The 20,577-nt window shown below is 45.8% G+C and overlaps 2 protein-coding genes across 3 annotated transcripts in view; one reads left to right on the top strand and one right to left on the bottom strand.

Moving 5' to 3' along the window:
* Positions 1-20,577, top strand: part of LOC308091360 (tetraspanin-18B-like) — a 109,558-nt gene that overhangs the window by 39,990 nt on the left and 48,991 nt on the right. The window lies entirely within an intron of this gene.
* LOC308091339 (uncharacterized protein) lies at positions 1,976-18,961 on the bottom strand. Of its 2 annotated transcripts, XR_013933698.1 has the most exons (6): positions 15,349-18,961; positions 13,705-13,963; positions 12,586-12,839; positions 10,535-10,776; positions 4,488-8,579; positions 1,976-4,446 (listed from the first exon to the last, which is right to left on the bottom strand). XR_013933698.1 is itself a non-coding variant. In XM_080436874.1 (5 exons), the coding sequence occupies exons 1-5, from the start codon at positions 18,252-18,254 to the stop codon at positions 4,708-4,710; spliced, it is 7,533 nt and encodes a 2,510-aa protein (XP_080293000.1). In that variant the 5' UTR covers positions 18,255-18,961; the 3' UTR covers positions 1,976-4,707. The 2 variants fall into 2 exon arrangements, 1 of the variants encoding a protein (XP_080293000.1); XM_080436874.1 differs by having other exon boundaries at positions 1,976-8,579.

Below are 20,577 nucleotides of genomic sequence, written 5' to 3'. Positions count from 1 at the left end.
AGTCGACTAAATATCATAAGATTATAGTCGACTAAATCTACAGTTGATTTAGTGGACTTTAATGTCTGTTGGCGGTGCCTTGATGGCGTCGTAATGGCTGATTCTACACTTGGTTGCATGCTGAAAAAAATAGCCGATCTACAAGCTCACAACGCGTCGCAGCGCGACGCGTTGTGAGCTTGTAGATCTGCTATTTTTCAGAGCGCAACACCCGAGCGCAACCAAACTTAAAATTACTTGTCTTTTAGTTCTACTGGATCTCTTCTCCACTAGTTCCCTCACTAACATTTTAGTCTAGTTTTTATTTGTTGACGAAATTGTCAATCTATTTAGTCTTATAGTTTTAGTCACCGTAGCTTAGTTTTCATTTAGTTTTTGAGAGTGTGTGTAACTCTCTCTAAGAAACACCCCGTCCATTTGTGGGATGTGTTTAGACTGAATTGTGGGCGTGCACTTCTGTTCATATATATACAGTGGGGGCGTGGCTGTGGAAAGGCGGCGTATTTGGTAAAAAAAAAGGGCTCTGCATCGCGTCATAATTGGTTGCCATGTCTGCTTATCGTAAGCGACATTGCCCTGGTTTTTCTGTGAAGCTGCTTGTAAAGACTGGTGGTTGCGGTTTGTCCCCGTTTCTAAAATGTTGTTGATATTTGGTATGAGTTATTGGTTGATATATTGATACAGTATATTTCACACACACTGTCACATTGGATATGTTATCCAACTAATTCTTGTTATTTAGTTTTTGTCAGTGAAAAAATGTAGTCGACGAACATTTTTCGTCGTAGTTTTAGTCGACGAAATCCACACTACGTCGGAGATGTTGAGAACGTCTGCACAAAGCCCGGGTTCCCGTTCCAAACCGGATCCAACATGGAGGAACCAAAATCAGTTCCATCATATTTTGGACCTGTTTCTGGAACCGGGTTTTTATCACACTGGTCAGAGCTGGTATGTGGACTTCACGTCTGATAAATGCAATTACAATGGGGCATAGCAGTGGCGGCCATTTTTTGGTTCCACCTGATCCAGAGCCCATGAATTTTTCCCATAGAGATTTACTAAAATATTTATATCAATTATTCTAAGCCTAGAATCAAGCCATTCAGGGTCCTGGTGAATCACGACCATAAAACATTTGATTATGCGAAGAAGAAAAAAAAGGAAAACCGCAAAACAGGGTATTTATTAAATATAGTATATCATATAATTAGATATTCAAATTTTCACAGAATCAAATGTTTTATGGTCGTAATTCACCAGGAGCCTGGATGGCTTGATTCTAGGCTTAAGATAATTAATATAAATATTTTTGGAAATCTCTATGGGAAAAATGAATGGGCTCTGGATCGGTGGAACCACAAAATGGCCGTCACTGCTATGCCCTATACCAGTGGTATTGTAATACCACAATTATACTTTTTTAATTTCCAAGGACCACCATAACTCTGAGAGTGTACAAATGGAACCAAATGGACCCGCAAGGGTCCATTTGGTTCCGGCATTTGGCTCCGACTCTGAGGCGTCTGTATCTCGGGCGCGAACGGCCTTCTTCCATGCAGTTGAAGGCACAAGGGGGCGGGGCTGGCGGGCTATGTTAGTGCACTGAGTGGCAGTTGGGGCAAACGCAGTCCCCACAACATCATTTACGATTCTGTGCCTATCGGTACATAACTTGGACGGCGCTTAGTCGACTAGCAGACCATCGTCCGGTCGGCGCGGGCACTCGCGCCTGGAGGCGCTCGGGCGCGCCTCCTCGGCCTCAAGGTCTGCTGAGTCGGCGTGCCTCCGTCATGGTCCAAAACTATACTTTATCGGCGAAAAAAAGTAGTCCGCGGTTGTTTGAAAAAGTATTGTCCCAAGACATGCCCAGACATGGGCCTTTAACAAAAGTATGCAATTATGTAAATCTTTCCCCCCAAGATAAGATACAGTATGGCATGAGGAAAACCTGAGAGGAGATTGATTGTTCGATTGATCGAATACTTTATTAGATGAAAATGTAAACAAGCACAGTACAGTAACACACTTTGGCTCAAAGGATAACGCAAAAAAATTGTTTCCAATGTGGTCCTATGTATTCATCAACAGAGCATACAATTCAATGAATCAACAGAGCATACAGTGATGACACAGTAATACATGTCATCAAAAAATACATACGGCTATATTTACTCATATTTACGACTCACACCAGCTGCTAGTCAATCAACCACTCAATCACACCCATCAATGAGGGAAGAAAGACATGCACAGGCAACACCGCACAGGAGAATACACACTATGACCCAAGGGGTCATAACAAGGCTAAAAACTAAGCAAAGAAAATTAAAAGGCAAAGAGGGTGGGGGACTTGGGTGGGGAATGCAAGTCTGAAAAGGTGGTTTTTGAGGGAGGTCTTGAACAGGGCAAGGCTTCGATGTGAGCTGGGAGTTAAAAACCACATGGCGGCGTGTTCACCGTCACAAGATTTACCTTTTTTGTTCGTAAAAAGGCACACAATGTTTGGTTGGCAGATTTCACAGCACTGGCAAGCTTGCGCAGCCTTACCGAGCGATTTATATTGCAACCGCAAAACCAATACAAATAAGGCACTCATATACGTAGTAACACGTTTCTCTAAAAGGTGGCACTAAAAGAACAAGCCCACTGGAGTTAAAGAGTAGGAGTGGTGGTTTTAGGCTGAGGGGCAGGTACGCCCTGTCAGCTCTATAGCCCTAAAGCTCAACCTTGGTTCCGGACTCCTCGGTTGGAGCTCCACCTCTCGGAGGTGGGAGCCAGCTTGGGAGCCAGCTCAAACCATGGGGGCGCGAGAGCGTCCTCTCCCTTCCAATGGTCACTGTCGGTTGGGGAGGGCGTGTCAGCCGTAGCCTCCACGTCCTCACCTAAACCCACAGACGCCCTTAACCGCGGCAGGTGATTGTTTCAGTCTACCACCAGGATACCCTCTACAGCAAGATACTCCCTAAATGGACACATTCACTTTCAGCGACCACCAACGAAAGTGCTTTAGTGCAATGAATCGTCCAAATTTGACTGAGGGTGGGAATCTGCGCAAACTCAAAGGGCTAAAACACAGTGATTACAAGCCTGCCAACCCAAGACAAACCAAACCTGTGTAACCAAACATAACCAACTTAATTTATGTTTCGGGGCAACAAAACCACAACGAAACCTAAATTAACTGAATATGTTTTTATGACAAGCCCCCAATTTATGTTAGGAGGAGGTCACCAGGTGTAACATAAAAATGGACTCCCTCCTCCCCAGTCCCCAAACACATCCAGCCAGCACCAGGTTAAAATCCAAAATACAGTGATTTATTACTGAATTGGCACAACACATGGGTAATTACCTCAGGGTGGGCCCCTGAACACAAAATCCTAAACGAACAAAAATCCTATGCTTACCTTTTAACAAATAAAAGTACATAGAACCTAACTCTTAACTAAAGAAACGCATGATCAAAGAAGTAAAACAAAAAGGTCACCCACCCCTACACTACCATGGCTGTAACGCATGTTAACACTGACCACTCTAAAAACACTGACAAATCTAAAACAGAGGACTGGTGTGGTTGGAGGCTGGCTAGGAAGAAGAAATCTATGGAAGTCGGAGACAGCTCTCTTTATAGTCCACAGCCTGTTCACAGAAGCCAATCACCAGCTAGTTCCACCTAGTGGCCAACCACTCACATTCAGACACCACTCAGTCATCACTCACACCTGTGGCTAGTCAATCAACCACTCAATCACACCTATCAATGAGGGAAGAAAGACATGCACAGGCAACACCACACAGGAGAATACACATATGACCCAAGGGTCATAACAAGACTAAAAACGAAGCAAAGAGAATGTTAAAATGAAAAGGCAAAGAAGGCGAGTGGAATTAGGTGGGGAATGCAAGTCTAAAAAGGTTTTGAGGGAGGTTTGAACAAGGCAAGGGTGGGTGGGGGGGGGGGGTAGCTTTGACGTGAGCTGCGAGTGAGTTCCAAAGGGAGGGGGTGGCAACCAGGTTTGTTTCCTTGTCTTGGGGATGTCCAGGAGGTTGGCATCACCAGACCTGAGGGAACGGGAGGGGGCGTGGTGGTGAAGGAGGTCAGAGCGGTAGGGGGGAGCTTGGTTGTTGACACAAGGTATAACACAATACAACTTGTGTTATAACACATTATTCACACAAAATACCGCATGTTCAGAAAATAGACCATACCTGCCAACACTCCTGAATTGAGCAGGAGACTCCTGAATGTTAACCCTTTCTCCTGCTGTGCTTCTGTATTGTAATTCCTCTTGAAAATATCCTTAATTATTTGTGGACAACTCAACCCAGACTTTATGGTAAAAAGTGAGCATGCCCATAGGTGTTACACATCCCACTGATATGCAGCCAGGGCCATAATGTTCATACGAAGTCAGTGGATACTAAGTGAATACTATTCACTGACTTAGTATTCACTAAAAGTGAATACTATTCAGGCCCCCAACCAGAACATCTCCTCTCATGTTTTGGAGACACAAACACAAGCAAGGATTTCACCGTGACGTCACCATCAACGCGGAAGACAGACGTACTGCAAACAACCATAGAGTTCAACAACAACGTCATTGACGTACACTTGGGGAACAGCACCTATTTTTACATAGCTATATGTCATGACAGCAAACAGGTCTGAAAGGAGCCATGTTTAGCTCGTCATTGTCTTCGTCATGAAAAACGTGGCGTTGACGAAGTCCTGCTGTCATCGTCATCGTCATCGTCAACGAAAACGCTTGCGGGCAGCAGGACGTGAAAGGTTGGAGGTGAACCAGGAGAGGGCGGTTCCAGATCCTCCAAGGGTGGATTTGGGGCGTGAGATGAGTATGGGGTGGTTGATGGCGAAGGCCGCACTGAGGTCGATCGGGATGAGGATGTGGGAAAGGTACGATGTGAACCAGGAGATTCCGAGGGTGGATTTGAGGCGTGAGAGTAGTATGGCGCGGTCGATGGTGTCGAAGACCGCACTGAGGTTGGGGAGGATGAGGACGTTGAGTGAGCCGGTGTCGCAGGAGAGCAGGAGGTCCATTGTAACTTTGATGAATTGATGTATGTCGGAAAGGTAGGATGTGAACGAGGAGAGGGCGGTGGCAGAGATTCTGAGGGTGGATTTGAAGGGTGAGCGTAGTATGGAGTGGTTGATGGTGTTGAAGGCCGCCCTGCGGTCCATGGGGATGTTGAGTGAGCCGGTGTCGCGGGAGAGCAGGAGGTCATTTTTAACTTTGCCTGTGCTGTGTTCGCACCGTCAAACTCAAAAACGTCATATCTCCTGGAGGCCATTTGTAACTTTGATGAATTGTCGTACGTCGGAAAGGTAGGATGTGAACGAGGAGAGGGCGGTGCCAGAGACTCCGAGGGTGGATTTTGGGCGGGAGAGTAGTATTGAGTGGGTGATGGTGTCGAATGCCGCCCTGGGGTCCAGGAGGATCCAGGAGCATCGTGGCAAGCATCACCCTTCCATCTCTTCCGTGAGCGCCGCGCTGTCCCGCCCCGTGCCACCCTGCCGGCATGGGACGGACATTCAGGAGAGGACGACCAGGAGAGGGCGGCGTCGTGAGAGCCAGGAGATGGCGGCGCCAGAGATTCCGAGGGTGGAATTGCGGCGGTTGGGGCGGTAGCGTAGCACTGAGACTGCAGCACTGAGTTCCAGGAGGGATAGGTATAACGTGAACTAGCAGAGGGCAGTGGCAGAGGTTCCGCCTGTGGATTTTGGGCTTGAGAGTAGTATTGAGTGGTTGATGGTGTCGAATACAGCACCGAGGTTGTCGCAGGAGCGTAGTCGGGCCATTGCGACCTCGATGAATTGATGTATGTCGGAAAGGTAGGATGTGAACGAGGAGAGGGCGGTGCCAGAGATTCGGAGGGTGGATTTGGGGCGTGATATGAGTATGGAGTGGTTGATGGCGAAGGTCGCACCGAGGGCGAGGGTGGATTTGGGGCGTGATATGAGTATGGAGTGGTTGATGGCGAAGGCCGCACTGAGGGCTTGGGTGGATTTGGGGCGTGATATGAGTATGGAGTGGTTGATGGCGAAGGCCGCACTGAGGGCGAGGGTGGATTTGGGGCGTGATATGAGTATGGAGTGGTTGATGGCGAAGGCCGCGTTAAGGGCGAGGGGGATGGGCATGTGGAAAAGGTACGATGTGAACGAGGAGCGGGTGGTACCACCGATTCGGAGGGTGGATTTGGGGCGTGAGAGTAGTATGGAGAGGTCCAGGAAGATGTGGGAAAGGTAGGATGCAAACGAGGAGAGGGCGGTGCCTGGGATTCGTGTGAATGATGATGTGCCGCCCTGCCGGCACGGGTCGGAAATTCGGGAGAGGGCGGCCAGGAGAGGATGGAGCCAGGAGAGGGCGGTGCAAGAGATTCGTAGGGTGAACTTGGGGCGCGAGATGAGTATGGAGTGGTCGATGGTGAAGGGCGCACTGAGGGCGGGGGGGAACCGCATGTGGAAATAAGGTGTGATTGATGGCGTGGTTGATGATGTGATTCGTAGGGTGAATTTGGGGCGCGAGATGAGTATGGTGAATCTGGGGCGCGAGATGAGAATGGTGAATCTGGGGCGCGAGATGAGTATGGAGTGCTTGAGGGTGTCGGTCGCACTGAGGATGAGGCTGTGGAACGATGTGAACCGTGACCTGTAGATCCACTGCGGACCGAAACGTTGTCGGCTAACGAAGAAGTGGGTTTTACCTTCTTCGGTGTGCGTTTTGAACGTGTACCTTTTGAACGAGAGGTAGGTTTTGGACCAGATTCTGAGGATGGATTTGGGGCGCGCTTGTATGGTTGTGATGGTGTTAAATGCAGCACTGAGGGCAGGAAGGATGTGGATATGGGGGATAAGGAAGGATGTGTACCATGAGTTAAAGAATATCCACAGCTGATCGAAACGTTGTCAGGTGCGACAGGAGTACGTTGGAACTTCTTTGGTGTGCTTTTTGAGCGTGTACCTTTTGATTCCCGAGGGGCAGGCTGTGAATCAGGAGTGGGCAGTCCTATAACTGATGGTGACAAAAAATCTGCATCTAATTGTACACTGTAACTGTGAATTGTATTGAATGCAGTCAACGAGCGTGGGGACATGGGAAAGTAAAGTTGTGGACCAGGAGTGGCCGCTCGCTCTGGATTTTCAGTCTCTGGTAAACAGTAATTGTGAATTGAATCCAGCTCTGACATCGATGAGGATGTTGGACTGGTAGGCTGTGAACCAGGAGAGGCCGGTGCCAGAGCTTCCGAGGCTGCATTTGAGGCGTGGAGAGAGTTTGGAGCGGTTGATGGTGTCGAATGTAGCACTGAGGGTGAGGATGTGGGAAGAGATTCAGAGGTCGGAGTTGGAGAGGTTGATGGTGAAGGCCGCACTGAGGTCGAGGGGGATGAGGGTGTGTAAACAAGGTGTGATTGATAGTGTGGTCGATGCTGTGGTGCTCCCCTGCCGACACGGGACGGAAATGGCGGAGAGGGCGGCCAGGAGAGAATGGAGCCAGGAGAGCCAGGAGAGGGCGATGGCAGAGATTCGAAGGGTGGATTTGAGGCATGGGGTTTGTTTTGAGCGGTTGATGGTGTCGAATGTAGCACTGAGGTTCGGGGAAAGGTGGTATGTGAACCCGGAGAGGGCGGTGCCAGAGATTCCGAGGTCGGATTCGGAGTGGTTGACGGTGAAGGCCGCACTGAGTTCGAGGGGGATGGGGGTGCGGAAAAGGTAGGATATGAACCAGGAGAGGGCGGTACCAGAGATTTGGAGGGTGGATTTGGAGTGGTTGATGGTGCAGGCCGCACCGAGGTCGAGGGGGATGGGGGTGTGGAATAGGTCGAGGGGGATGGGGGTGTGGAATAGGTACGATCTGAACCAGGAGAGAGCGGTGGCAGAGATTCGGAGGGTGAATTTGGGGCGTCCGATTTGAGAGAAGGAGTTGATGCTGTCCTCGACAAGGACGTTAAGTGAGCCAGTGTCGCAGGAGAGCAGTTGGTCAATATGATCTTTTTTTTGTCTGGACTGTCAAACTCTGCTTGTAATCTTCTGACGACAGATGTTCCGGGCTCCGCTCTCCTGATGATGGGTGATCTCTTTTCAATGGGCCAATACCAAGAACGACGATAGTGCTTGCCAAAGCACTCCATGTGCAGAGGCTGGTCACACTGTCTGCAGCCGTAGATGGTCGGCCCGCCGGCTCTCTCCAGTTCGGGGAGCATTTGACACTCCCGGCACAACCTTCTCTTGACGAAGATCTTCCCGAAGTCGTGCCGAGGAGGAGCTGCGGCTCCCAAAGGTCCCGCCGGAGAAGCGGGAGAAGGAGGAGGAGGAGGCGTCATGGGATAACTCCTCGTTGGATTTGAGTTACTGATGAGATCCTCTGCCAGGTCCTCCAGCCAGTTTTTGTATCCCCTGTACTTGTTCTTGAAGGCCTGTCCTCCCTCAGACCTCATGGCGACGTACGCGTTGTGGGTGGACACGCCCAGCAAGAAGAAGAAGACCCTCCTCCACCACTTCCTGGATCGATGCTGGAAGCCGTAGTAGCCGACCATCTGATCCAGCAGATCCACACCTGGGCACAAAACATATGACATATATTTAGTTGGCGGTAGACAGAAACCTCTCATATCCATATTTGATTGTGTTTTTTTTTTCATAAATGAACACCCTACTTGATCATACTACAGCGTCACACAAAAGCATCAAAAGTAGCAGATCTACAAGCTCGAAACGCGGCGCGAAGCGTTTTGAGCTCGTCGGTCTGCCATTTTTTTTTGCTATTTTTGCGTTTGAATCCTGAAAGGTTTTGGACATTGAGGTTTCCACCCCACAGAGACGATTTACCCTCCCTTTGAAACGCACTGAAAGCTCACATCAAAGCTGCCCCCACCCTTGCCCTGTTGAAAGCCACCCTCGAAAAGCCACCTCTAGAGACTCACATTCCCCGCCTAATTCTAATCCCCCCCTTTTTGCCTTTTAATTGTAATGATTTAGTTTGCTTAGTTTTTAGCCTTTTAATTAGTTATTTTCCTAATACAGTTGTCATTGTTTTGTTTTGAAGAGCGACTTTGCGTACGGAGAAAAGCGATATATAAATTGTATGTATTTTTGTTATTATTATTATGACTCGTTTTAAATCAGGCGGCAAGCATGCCGTCTTGAAAGTGAAGCCCACGAGGAAGTCCTTTAACAGGCTGCAGTTCTCATTAATGGCCTAGAAAGTGTCACTATTTCCCACATACCTGCTTTACCAATTTTCACGCCATTGATTGATGGGGATTTTACACTTGATTTTAGTAAATAATTTCATAAATATGCGTTGATTCGCTAGTTTAAAGACTTCTTTCAATTATTATGATATGCGTTCTTTGTAAATTATGGTCCCATTAATTTGAAAATGTATGATAAGGTAGGGTATGCTTCTAGGGCTTCTAATGGTTCTACTGAGTAAAGACCCGCCCTCGCTGCCCTTGCAGCCAATAGCATTCTTTCCGGTTGCTTTTTGGGAGCAGAAATTTCAAGATGGTGGATTTGAATTTGCTCAAATGGTGGCTTCTAAACGGGTTTGTAGAAACCAATGGGCCAATGGGCTTCCTTCGTCCATTGTGTTGGTTTACACACACTTTCGCACTGAGAGGGACCACAGTGGAAATAAGCTCTCAATTAACAATTTAGGCTTTTAGCAGATGCTCTTTATCCAGAGCGACTTACAGTAAGCAAGGTAAACGCATACATCAAATGCAGAGAGACGGTGTGGGGCCTCAGTAAGCTAGGATCACAGGTGAACCAAAAACCTAGCATCAGTCTAAACAATATAATGCAAAAAATATATATATATACAAAAGTACATTGAAACTGTAGAAACTATAGGATGCCAGGTCATCAAATGGACCTGTCATCTGTCTAAATAACATGCTATCTAAATTACATTTTAACCTTTGCATAAGACTGCATGGTCGTCGTCGAGGCTAGGTCAAGTGTGGGCTAAGGTGGGCTAACGGGCTAAGGTGGAGTCTGCCTTAATTGGAGTCTTCCAATTAAGGCAGAGAACTGGGAGTGACTGTGCAGTTCTAATTGCAATGGGGACTTTGTTGTTATCCTATTGAAAGATATATAATAATACATAATAAATGGTCTTATTTATATATATATATATATATATATATATATATATATATATATATATATATATATATATATATATATATATATATATATATATATATGTGCATTTTGTCAATTAACCCATTAAGACATGGAACACATTTTTAGATTGGAGATGAAAAGCATTATTTTACACTTTGGGCTACTCAAAAATAGCAGATCTACAAGCTCATAGCGTGCGGCACAGAGTGCCGCGCTATGAGCTTGTAGATCTGCTATTTTTGATTGAGCACGAAACATACGTTTTGATTGAGCACGAAACATACGTTTTTCAGAATACTGTTGAGATTTAGGAGACGTATGTAGAATCTCGGCTTGAGGTCTTAATGGGTTTAAAAACACAAGTCAATCAAACAAACAAACCTTTCATGTGCTTCTGGTAGTCTGCGAGGCACGCCGGCACCACCACCTGGGCTTGCTTCCAACTTTCGAAGCCCTCTACCTTTTTGTATTCCCCTTTTTTCTTCTTTAACTCTCTTTGCTTGTAACCCTCCGGCCTCCTGTTCACCGTCCCCGTCGAGGTGGGGTTGTGGTGGTTGGACAGCACCATGACCAGCTTGGTGTCCTGCCAAATGCAGAAGGTGAGGTCGTCCTTCTGGGCCACCCTGTGTATTTAAGGATGATAAATAATCGTTATTATTGTTTATCGTGATAAAAAAAAAAAAAAAAAAAAAAAAAGCGCTCACAATTGATTTATCCTGATCAGTGATGCGACGCGTTGTGAGCTTGTAGATCGGCTATTTTCAAACAGCCTATGTATAAAATAGGGCTAAAGTGGTTAATGTATGTTTTAAAATATAATAATTTATATATACAAAGTAACTAGTAACTAAAGTTTTCAAATAATTGTAGTGGAGTAAAAGTAAAATATTTGCCTCTTGAGATGTAGTGGAGTAGAAGTAAAAGTACTGTAAATTGGAAATACTCCAGTAAAGTAAAAAAACACCTCAAAATTGTACGTACGTAAGTACAGTACTTGAGTAAATGTAATTAGTTACTTTCCCACCACTGATCGTGATGATGTCCTCTGTCATACTCTAGGGGTGAATTGGCTTTTGTTGAGCTCTAAATTCAGTACCGCTTAAATCCTCTATACTTGATAAGAGCACATTTAGCGCGCTCTTATTAGCTCTACAAACCATTGTGAGCTTGTAGATCTGCTATTCTTTTTTGGAAAACGTCCCCCCTCCGCCCAGAATAGGGATGCTGGGGGTTCAAGTGGTTAAAGGACAACTTTGTTTTTTTTACAATAAAAGATGAGCGTTTCATTTACTGCTTTCTATAGTATTAGCAATTTTCGCGATCTTTTTTACAGTGGGCGGGGGCATTCGGGCAGGTGGCTAAATATGTTTTTTCACACAATAAAAAAGGTCCCGTGGTCTTTGACGGCCAGATGTGGTTTATTGGGGGCTAGAAGAACTACTGTAAATAATAAAGAAATCACTGGGTTATCGTGTAAAAAAAAGACATATTTAGCCACCTGCCCGAATGCCCCCGCCCACTGTAAAAAAAATATCGCAAAAATTGCTAAAACTATAGAAAGCAGTAAATGAAAAGAAATTATCGCTCATCTTTTATTTACTTTAATTACAAGCTAAAACATAAACCTTGGTTGTAAAAAAAAAACTGTTGTCCTTTAAACAAAAGTGGCATTTAAAGGGTCTACACCATGAAAATCACTTTTTTCTTGGTTTTTTGTATTTTTTGGGGTCCCCAGTGTCTCTTGTACCCCAAAAAATGTTTTTTTTTTAATTCAGTCATTCCTTCTCATTTCATGGATTTCCAGAATGGGCGTGTCTGAACAGGCGATCTCAGAATGGAAATGTTTATGATGTCACAAACATTATTGATGGCAAACCCAATGTTAAATGAAAAGTGCCCGAATCGCTCCGAAACTTTTTCTACCTCCCCTAAGTGGGGGTCTACGAACAAATACTTCGGGCTCGGATTTTGGCTCCGCCCCCCGGAAGTGGGTGAAACAGGCACCTCAAACACTTGGTGGAATTGTTCAAAAATGTTCAAAGTGTTTTTTTTTCGATTTTGTATTTTTCTTAGATGCTTCTTTTTATGCAGAATTTTTCCATTTTTTCCCCCTTTTTTTAAATATTTTTTTAAATATTTTTTTGTATTAACAGACAGAATTGCTCAGTAGCCCCCCCCTGCCCAAGAGGACGTTTTGGTATTGCAGCTGAAAGTGCTGTATAAGCCAGAGACAATTGACTTGGGATGAGTATATCTGAGTGATGATTTAGGCTCAAACCTTTTGAAAAAGGTTTGAGGGACATACACCATATGATATTATATATCAAATATTTTTTTTTAATTCATGGTGTAGCTCCTTTAAAGTTTTAAGCATAATGTTTGCCTCGATCATAGTGACGCGTGATTTTCGCATCGTCCCTTATGGTCCCTACCGGTATTCGTGCCGTTCCAGCGGAGTGCCCTGGGTCAGCAGGTCGTTGGTCGGGATGCCCCTCCTGTTGGCGCGCACGGTGCCGCAGGCGTTGAGTCCCTTGAGCTTCATGTCCTCCAGCAGCTCCACGCCCGTGTAGTAGTTGTCCATGTAGATGGACACGTGCGACCCGAAGTAGGGCCTGGCCAGGTCCATGACCACGCGGTGCGCCAGACCCTTGCTCTCCTCCTGTGACTCCTCGCGACCCGTGTACACCTTGAGAAAGTTTGTTAGAGACAAAGAGACACACCCAAGTGTGAAGTGAGTAGGGCATTAACGAATAGTGATTTATGGTATTCGAATTATTCGACCCAAAAGTATTCGAATATTCGATTATTCGATTTGATTATAAAAAATTAAAAAAAATTAAAAAAGTTTTTTTTTTTTTTTCAATTGCATTGATGACTTTACTCAAGGAATGCGAGTTGACGTCACACCAGAGCTCACAACTGCATTTCTGCTCTAGAAAAGCCACAAAAAATGCTTTTTTTTTCCTTTTCTTTTTTTTTCGAATAGTCGAATAGTGGTTTGATAGTCGAATAGTCGGTTTGATATTCGAATATTCGAATATTCGACTATTCTGTGAATGCCCTAGAAGTGAGTGGTGCCTTTTGATGCGTTCAATTAGTGTAACTGGTTGCATCTTTCTGTTGCAATCAGCTGCAGCTGTTGAGGCCGTGCTCAAACATATACGGACGGACGGACGGACGGACGGACACACACAGTCAAATGTAGGAGTGGTTGGCACGACTCAAAAACACACAGTCTTGAGGGGAAGAGCCTCTCACTCTGGATCAGTGGTTTTCAACCAGTGTTCCGGGGACCACCAGTGGTCCTTGAGAGAGTACCAGGGGGTCCCCAGCAGAATTAGTTAACATAGCATCACGATAATTTTTTAACCACTTAGCTTTGGGCTATTCAAAAATAGCAGATATACGAGCTCATAGCGCGGCACCGAGTGCCGTGCTATGAGCTTGTAGATCTGCTATTTTTGAAAAACCTTGATTTTTTTTTTTTTAAACTGTTTATAAAACATTTTTAGGAATCGCCTCAGGCCTTAATGGGTTAAAATTGTTCTTACCTGGAAGCTCGTGCAATAGCCCGTGGTGCTCTCTGCCATGACCCACACCTTGACTCCCCATTTTATGGGTTTGTTGGGGAGATACTGTCTGAACGAGAGGCGTCCCTTGAACTTCACCATGCTCTCGTCCACGCTCACGTTGCCGTCCACCTCGTAGAGGGCCTGGTACCGAACCATGAGGTACTCCATGAACCATCGCATCCTCCACATCTTGTCCGTGCGGTCCACTTTTGCGTTTTTGTCCTCGAGTTTTAGAAACCTGGAAATTCACAAAGATGTAGACACGTTAGATACCTGGAAAATACACACACGCACACCAGTGGTGGAAAAAGTAATCAAATGTTTTACTTCAGTAAAAGTATCAATACTGCAATTTAGAAGTACTCTGTTACAATTAAAAGTCCGGAATTCAAAAATTACTTGAGTAAAAGTACAAAAGTATTGGCATCAAAATTTACTTAAAGTACCAAAAGTAAAAGTACTAAAATATTTGAAAATATCTGATCTACAAGCTCACAACGCGTCGCAGCGCGACGCGTTGTGAGCTTGTAGATCGGCTATTTTCAAATAGCCTAGGTATAAAATAGGGCTAAAGGGGTTAATGTATGTTTCATAATATCATAATTTATATCTGAAAAGTAACTAGTAACTAAAGTTTTCAAATAATTGTAGTGGAGTAAAAGTACAATATTTGCCTCTGAGATGTAGTGGAGTAGAAGTAAAAGTATTGGAAATTGGAAATACTCAAGTAAAGTAAAAATACCTCAAAATTGTACTTAAGTACACACACACACACACACACACACACACACACACACACACACACACACACGCGCACACACGCACACGCACGCACACACACACACACACACATATATATATACATATATAATAGTTATTAGCTACTATGGTCACTGTAGTAGTAGGGTATTGTTTACTGTACACTTGTTGTTATTAAAGGACACCTTCACCCATTTTCTTCTTATAATAGATCCTCACTAATGCTTCTGATAACATTGTGTCATTTTTTTTCTACAGGAGGGCTGTGGACACTTCAGAAACCCGTCTACCAGTGACATCGTTAGGAAGGTTTATTTTTTTCCTTCAAGATTTATTTTTATCTTTTTTTGTATTAACGCGAGAACAATGGCTTCCATTATAGCACGCTAACTTTCCAGGAATAGAAAGCCTGCAGTTTCTATTAGCTTGGATTCCCCATCGATGATGTCACTGGTAGACAGGGTTTCTGAACTGTCCACAGCCCTCCTCTGAGACACAGAGTGAGGAGACAGAAATGGTGTGTGTTTTCCACTTCCTGTCGATTTGATCCAATGAAATCCAATGAAACTGGTCAGATGACCAATGATATCCAATGAAATCGACAGGAAGTGGAAAACACACAGCCTAGGAAACGGGTGAATAATGAGTATTAGTGAGGACCAATTATATATGAAGACAGGTTGAAAATGGGTGACGTCGTCCTTTAAGTACTAGGCTATTGTTTATACCTGTGTGAATGAACGAGGTGACCACGTGGTCTCTAGAACCCAACAAGGATGCGACACCACTACAACACAACAATAGCATTACCATCATCGTCATTACATCATCATCATCATCAATTAGTATCATTATTGTCATTACCTCCAGATAGCGATAAATCTGTCCCGCGACATGTGTTTGGGGAAGCTGGTCTTGAACAAGTCTTTCTTTAGTCGCCAATAATCTCTACGAACCGGGATGTGCAAGAGCCCCATGGCGATGCAGAGCCCGATGAACGTCTTCATCTCCTTCGGCGTCACGTTGGACCACTTTTGGCTTTTTGAGATTGGCTTCTTCACTGTTTCGGTGTCCCACTCCTTGTAGTGAGTGTTGGTTTTGTCGCACATGTACTGCCACAGTTCCTCCGTGAAGATCTTGTCAAACGTCTGCAGCGGGGTCACGTTCTCGGGCAGCGGGACTTTAACCCCTGGCTTGCGCAAGAACGTCGCCGTAGTGTTATAGTGGTAACCCTCCGTCTTCCAATCCGAGTCGAAGCCTCCTACGTATTCCTCTTCGGCCCCTAAATACATCTCTCTCATCCACAGGTCCTTGTCTATGGGTTCGGAAATGATCTCGAATTCGGGATCGTCGAAATTCTCATCCCCGTCATCAAAATAGTCACTGTCGTCACTCATGTCGGTGATGCTTCCGGAGACTGTGCCGTTAGTCACTATCTCTTCTGTCTGACACACGGACATGATGTCAGAGATGTCTCCGTTAGGTAGCACTGTCTGAAAGACAGACATGAGGTCAGAGATGTCTCCTTCGCCAGGTGGCGCTGTAGGACAGTCTGACATGTTGTCAGAAATGTCACCGCCGCGAGGTGGCACCGTCTTGATGTCGGCAATCTTTCCGCCGCTAGGTGGCACTGTCCGACCGACAGACTTGTCATAAATGTCTCTGCTGCGAGGTGGCACTTTCTTGATGTCGGCAATGTTTCTGCCGCGAGGTGGCGCTGTCGGACAGACAGACATGATGTCATAAATGTCTCCTCCGCTAACTGTTACTGTCTGACCGACAGACATGTCATAAATGTCTCCTGCGCTAACTGTTACTGTCTGACCGACAGACATGTCAGAAATGCCTCCTGCGCTAACTGTTACTGTCTGACCGACAGACATGTCAGAAATGTCTCCTGCGCTAACTGTTACTGTCTGACCGACAGACATGTCAGAAATGTCTCCTGCGCTAACTGTTACTGTCTGACCGACAGACATGTCATAAATGTCTCCTCCGCTAACTGTTACTGTCTGACCGACAGACATGTCAGATATATCTCTGGCACTAGGTGGCACTGTCTGACCGACAGACATGTTGTCAGAAATGTCTTCGCCGCTAGCTGGCACTGTCTTGATGACAGAAATGTCTCCACCGCTAGCTGTCACTGTCTGACCGACAGACATGTCAGAAAGGTCTCCGTTGCTAGGTGGCACTGTCTTGATGTCAGAAATGTCTCCACCGCTACCGCTAGGTGGCACTGTCTTGATGTCAGACATGTCTCTGTCGCTAGGTGGAACTGTCTTGATGTCAGAAATGTCTCCGTTGCTAGGTGGCACTGTTTTGATGTCAGAAATGTCTCCGTTGCTAGGTGGCACTGTCTTGATGTCAGAAATGTCTTTGTCGCTAGGTGGCACTGTCTTGATGTCAGAAATGTCTTTGTCGCTAGGTGGCACTGTCTTGATGTCAGAAATGTCTTTGTCGCTAGGTGGCACTGTCTTGATGTCAGAAATGTCTTTGTCGCTAGGTGGCACTGTCTTGATGTCAGAAATGTCTCCGTTGCTAGGTGGAACTGTCTTCATGTCAGAAATGTCTCTGCCGCTAGGTGGCACTGTCTTCATGTCAGAAATGTCTCCACTGCTACCGCTAGGTGGCACTGTCTTGATGTTAGAAATGTCTCTGCCGCTAGGTGGCACTGTCTTCATGTCAGAAATGTCTCCGTTGCTAGGTGGCACTGTCTTGATATCAGAAATGTCTCCACCGCTACCGCTAGGTGGCACTGTCTTGATGTCAGAAATGTCTCTGTCACTAGGTGTCACTGTCTGACCGACAGACATGTCAGAAATGTCTCTGCCGCTAGGTGGCACTGTCTTGATATCAGAAATGTCTCCACCGCTACCGCTAGGTGGCACTGTCTTGATGTCAGAAATGTCTCTGTCACTAGGTGTCACTGTCTGACCGACAGACATGTCAGAAATGTCTCCGCAGCTAGGTGGCATTGCAGGAGAGACAGACATAATGTCGTAATTGTCTCCTCCGCTAGCTGTCACCGTCTGACCGACAGACATTTCAGAAATGTCTTCGCCGCTAGGTGGCATTGCAGGAGAGACGGACATAATGTCATAAATGTCTCCTCCGCTTGCTGTCACCGTCTGACCGACAGACATTTCAGAAATGTCTACGCCGGCAGGAGAGACAGACATAATGTCATAAATGTCTCCTCCGCTAGCTGTCACTGTCTGACCGACAGACATGTCGTAGATTTCTCCGCCGCCAGGTGGCGCCGTCTCGCAGACAGACAAGACGTCAGAATTGTCTTCGCCGCTAGGTATCGTTGTCTGACTGAGAGACAAGTCAGAAATGTATCCGCTGCTAGGTAACGTTGTCTGACTGAGAGACAAGTCAGAAATGTATCCTTCGCTAGGTGCGTCAGAAATGTCCCTGTCGCTAGGCGCCACCGTCTTGACGTCAGAAATGTCTCCGCCGCTAGGTGTGTCAGAAAGGCTTCCGTCGCTAGGCGGCACTGTCCGACAGACAGACATGGTGTCAAAGTTTTCTCCCTCTCCGCCGCTGGGTGTGTCGGAAAGGTTTCCGTCGCTAGGTGGCGCTCTTCGAGAGGCGGGCGCGACGACGTCGGAAATGTCTCCGCCGCCAGGCGCGTCGGAAACGTCTCCTCCGCCGCCGGGCGGCACCGCTGTTACTCCCTCTGCCATCGCGTCCTCCGTGTCCATCGGGTCTCCTCCCGTGTCCACGGTGTCCTCCGTGTCCATGGCGTCCTCCATTGTGTCCATTGTGAATCAGGCGGGAAGGAAGAGGAAAAAAAAATAATCCTGTTTTATAGCGAAAATATTTGAATGAAAAATCCCATCATGCACGGCGAGGCTCGCCCAGGCGCGTTCTACAGTGAATCATTACTGCATTCCATTGGCCCACGAGGACCGGAAACGGAAACTACTGCACCGCTGTTTACTCTGTTTGAATGGATCAAAGGTTGCTGCTCTGTGTCTATGTGCACTAGTTCTATTTACCCAGAATACACTCTGTCTGTCTGTCTCTGTTGCTGTCTTTCTCTCCTCTATGTCTGTCTGTCTCTCTGTCTTTCTCTGTTTGTCTTTCTCTCTGTCTCTGTCTGTCTGTCTACATGCCTGCCTGTCTGTCTGTCTCTGTCTTTCTCTCTGTTTTTTTCTTTCTCTCCTCCCTGTCTTGCTCTCTCTCTCTCTCTCTCTCGCACGCTCTCTCCCCCCCTCTCTCTCTCTCTCTCTCTCTCTGCAGCAAGATCGCTGGTTGCAGACGGTGCAGGAATACACACGATTTCTCCCTGTCTTTCTCTCTCTGCCTGTCTCTCTCTCTCTCCTCTCCCCTCTGTCCGTCGTTGTCCGTCTGTCTATCTGTCCGTCTCCCTGTCTGTCTGTCGTATCTGCCCGTCTGTCTGCCGTGTCTGCCTGTATATCTCTCTCTCTCCCTCTCTCTTTCTCTCATTCCCGTCTCTCTCCTATTGTGTTTCCTCCATTTTCTGAGCAGAGCAGCAGTCCCCTCCCCCCACCACATGCCATGCCTCTATTGGTCGCTCCACTTTTCCCCAGAGCCCGTTTCCATAGAAACTGAAACCTGAACATTCTGTCCTGTTGCCACGTATGTGCGTGTGTGTGTGCGTGCATACGTGTGTGCATGCATGCATGCGTGCGTGCGTGTGTGTGTGCATACATGCGTGTGTGTGTGTGTGTGCGTGTGCATACATGCGTGCGTGTGTGTGTGTGTGCATACATGTGTGTGTGTGTGTGTGTGTGTGTGTGTGTGTGTGTGTGTGTGTGTGTGTGTGTGTAATGTGCATACTGTGCATACTTGCACGTGTGTTTATACGTGTGTGTGTGTGTGTGTGTGTGCACGCGCGTGCTTGTGTGTGCTATAGCTGTTTAGTGCGTTTCTCCTCTCAGTCAGTCTTGCATTGTTTAGAGATCATAGATCTCCACTATACGCTAGACTGGAAACCCACACATTGTGAGCTTGTAGATCGGTTAGTGTGCTGGTTGTGAGCTTGTAGATCGGCTATTGGGAGCCTGGATGGGGGAAGGCAGGCAGACAGACAGACAGACAAAAAAGGCAGTTCAGAAAAATAAAAAGCGTTTATCTCTGTTCTTCTCAGTTCAAAGCATCAACATGTAATACTTAGAAAGGTGTTTTTGATGAATAATTAATCAACAGGTTTGCATCAGAAGCCTAATGTCAAGCTTTAAGGACAGAGTGGTGAGCCAGGCTTCCTGTAATAAAGCATCATTAATTAATTGATGAGGCTGGCTAGATGCTAATAGCTTACGGCGGACATGAAACACGTTGCTTCCATTTTTTGTATTAACGCCTCCAGCTGAGCCGTGAAAAAATTAACAGCCTGAGTTTTCACATAACTGCACTTAATAACCAAGTGCCTCATACATATTCAACACTTAATTCACTCACTCTTAAGTGTCTTTGAATTTAATGTGTGGCGTTGTTTCAAAACTGATGAATTTAATGTGTGGCGTTGTTTCAAAACTGATACATTTAATGTGTGGCGTTGTTTCAAAACTGATACATTTAATGTGTGGTGTTTTTTCAAAACTGAAGAATGAATTAAATGTGTGGCGTTGTTTCAAAACTGAAGAATGAATGTAATGTGTGGCGTTGTTTCAAAACTGATGAATTTAATGTGTGGCGTTGTTTCAAAACTGATGAATTTAATGTGTGGCGTTGTTTCAAAACTGAAGAATGAATTTAATGTGTGGCGTTGTTTCAAAACTGAAGAATGCATTTAATTTGTGGCGTTGTGAAGAAACTGGATGTCGTTTAGGGGATGCAAATGTGGCACACTTATATGCAGTGGTGTAAAGTAACTAAGTACTGTACATTTACTTAAGTACTGTACTTAAGTACAATGTTGAGGTATTTGTACTTTACTTGACTATTTCCAATTTCCAATTATTTTACTTCTACTCCACGACATCTCGGATCCAAATAATTGTATTTTTACTCCACTACATTTATTTGAAAACTTTAGTTACTTTGTAGATTTGGATTATAATTACAAAACATACATTGCCCACTTCAGGCCTATATACAGTACATGTCGGCCATTTGAAA

The sequence above is a fragment of the Gymnoscopelus braueri genome (genome assembly GCF_963280865.1).
Source record: "Gymnoscopelus braueri genome assembly, chromosome: 9".
Classification (NCBI taxonomy): Eukaryota; Metazoa; Chordata; class Actinopteri; order Myctophiformes; family Myctophidae; genus Gymnoscopelus; species Gymnoscopelus braueri.
The sequence above is the reverse complement of the archived record's forward strand: the minus strand, read 5'-3'. Positions and strand labels throughout refer to the sequence as shown.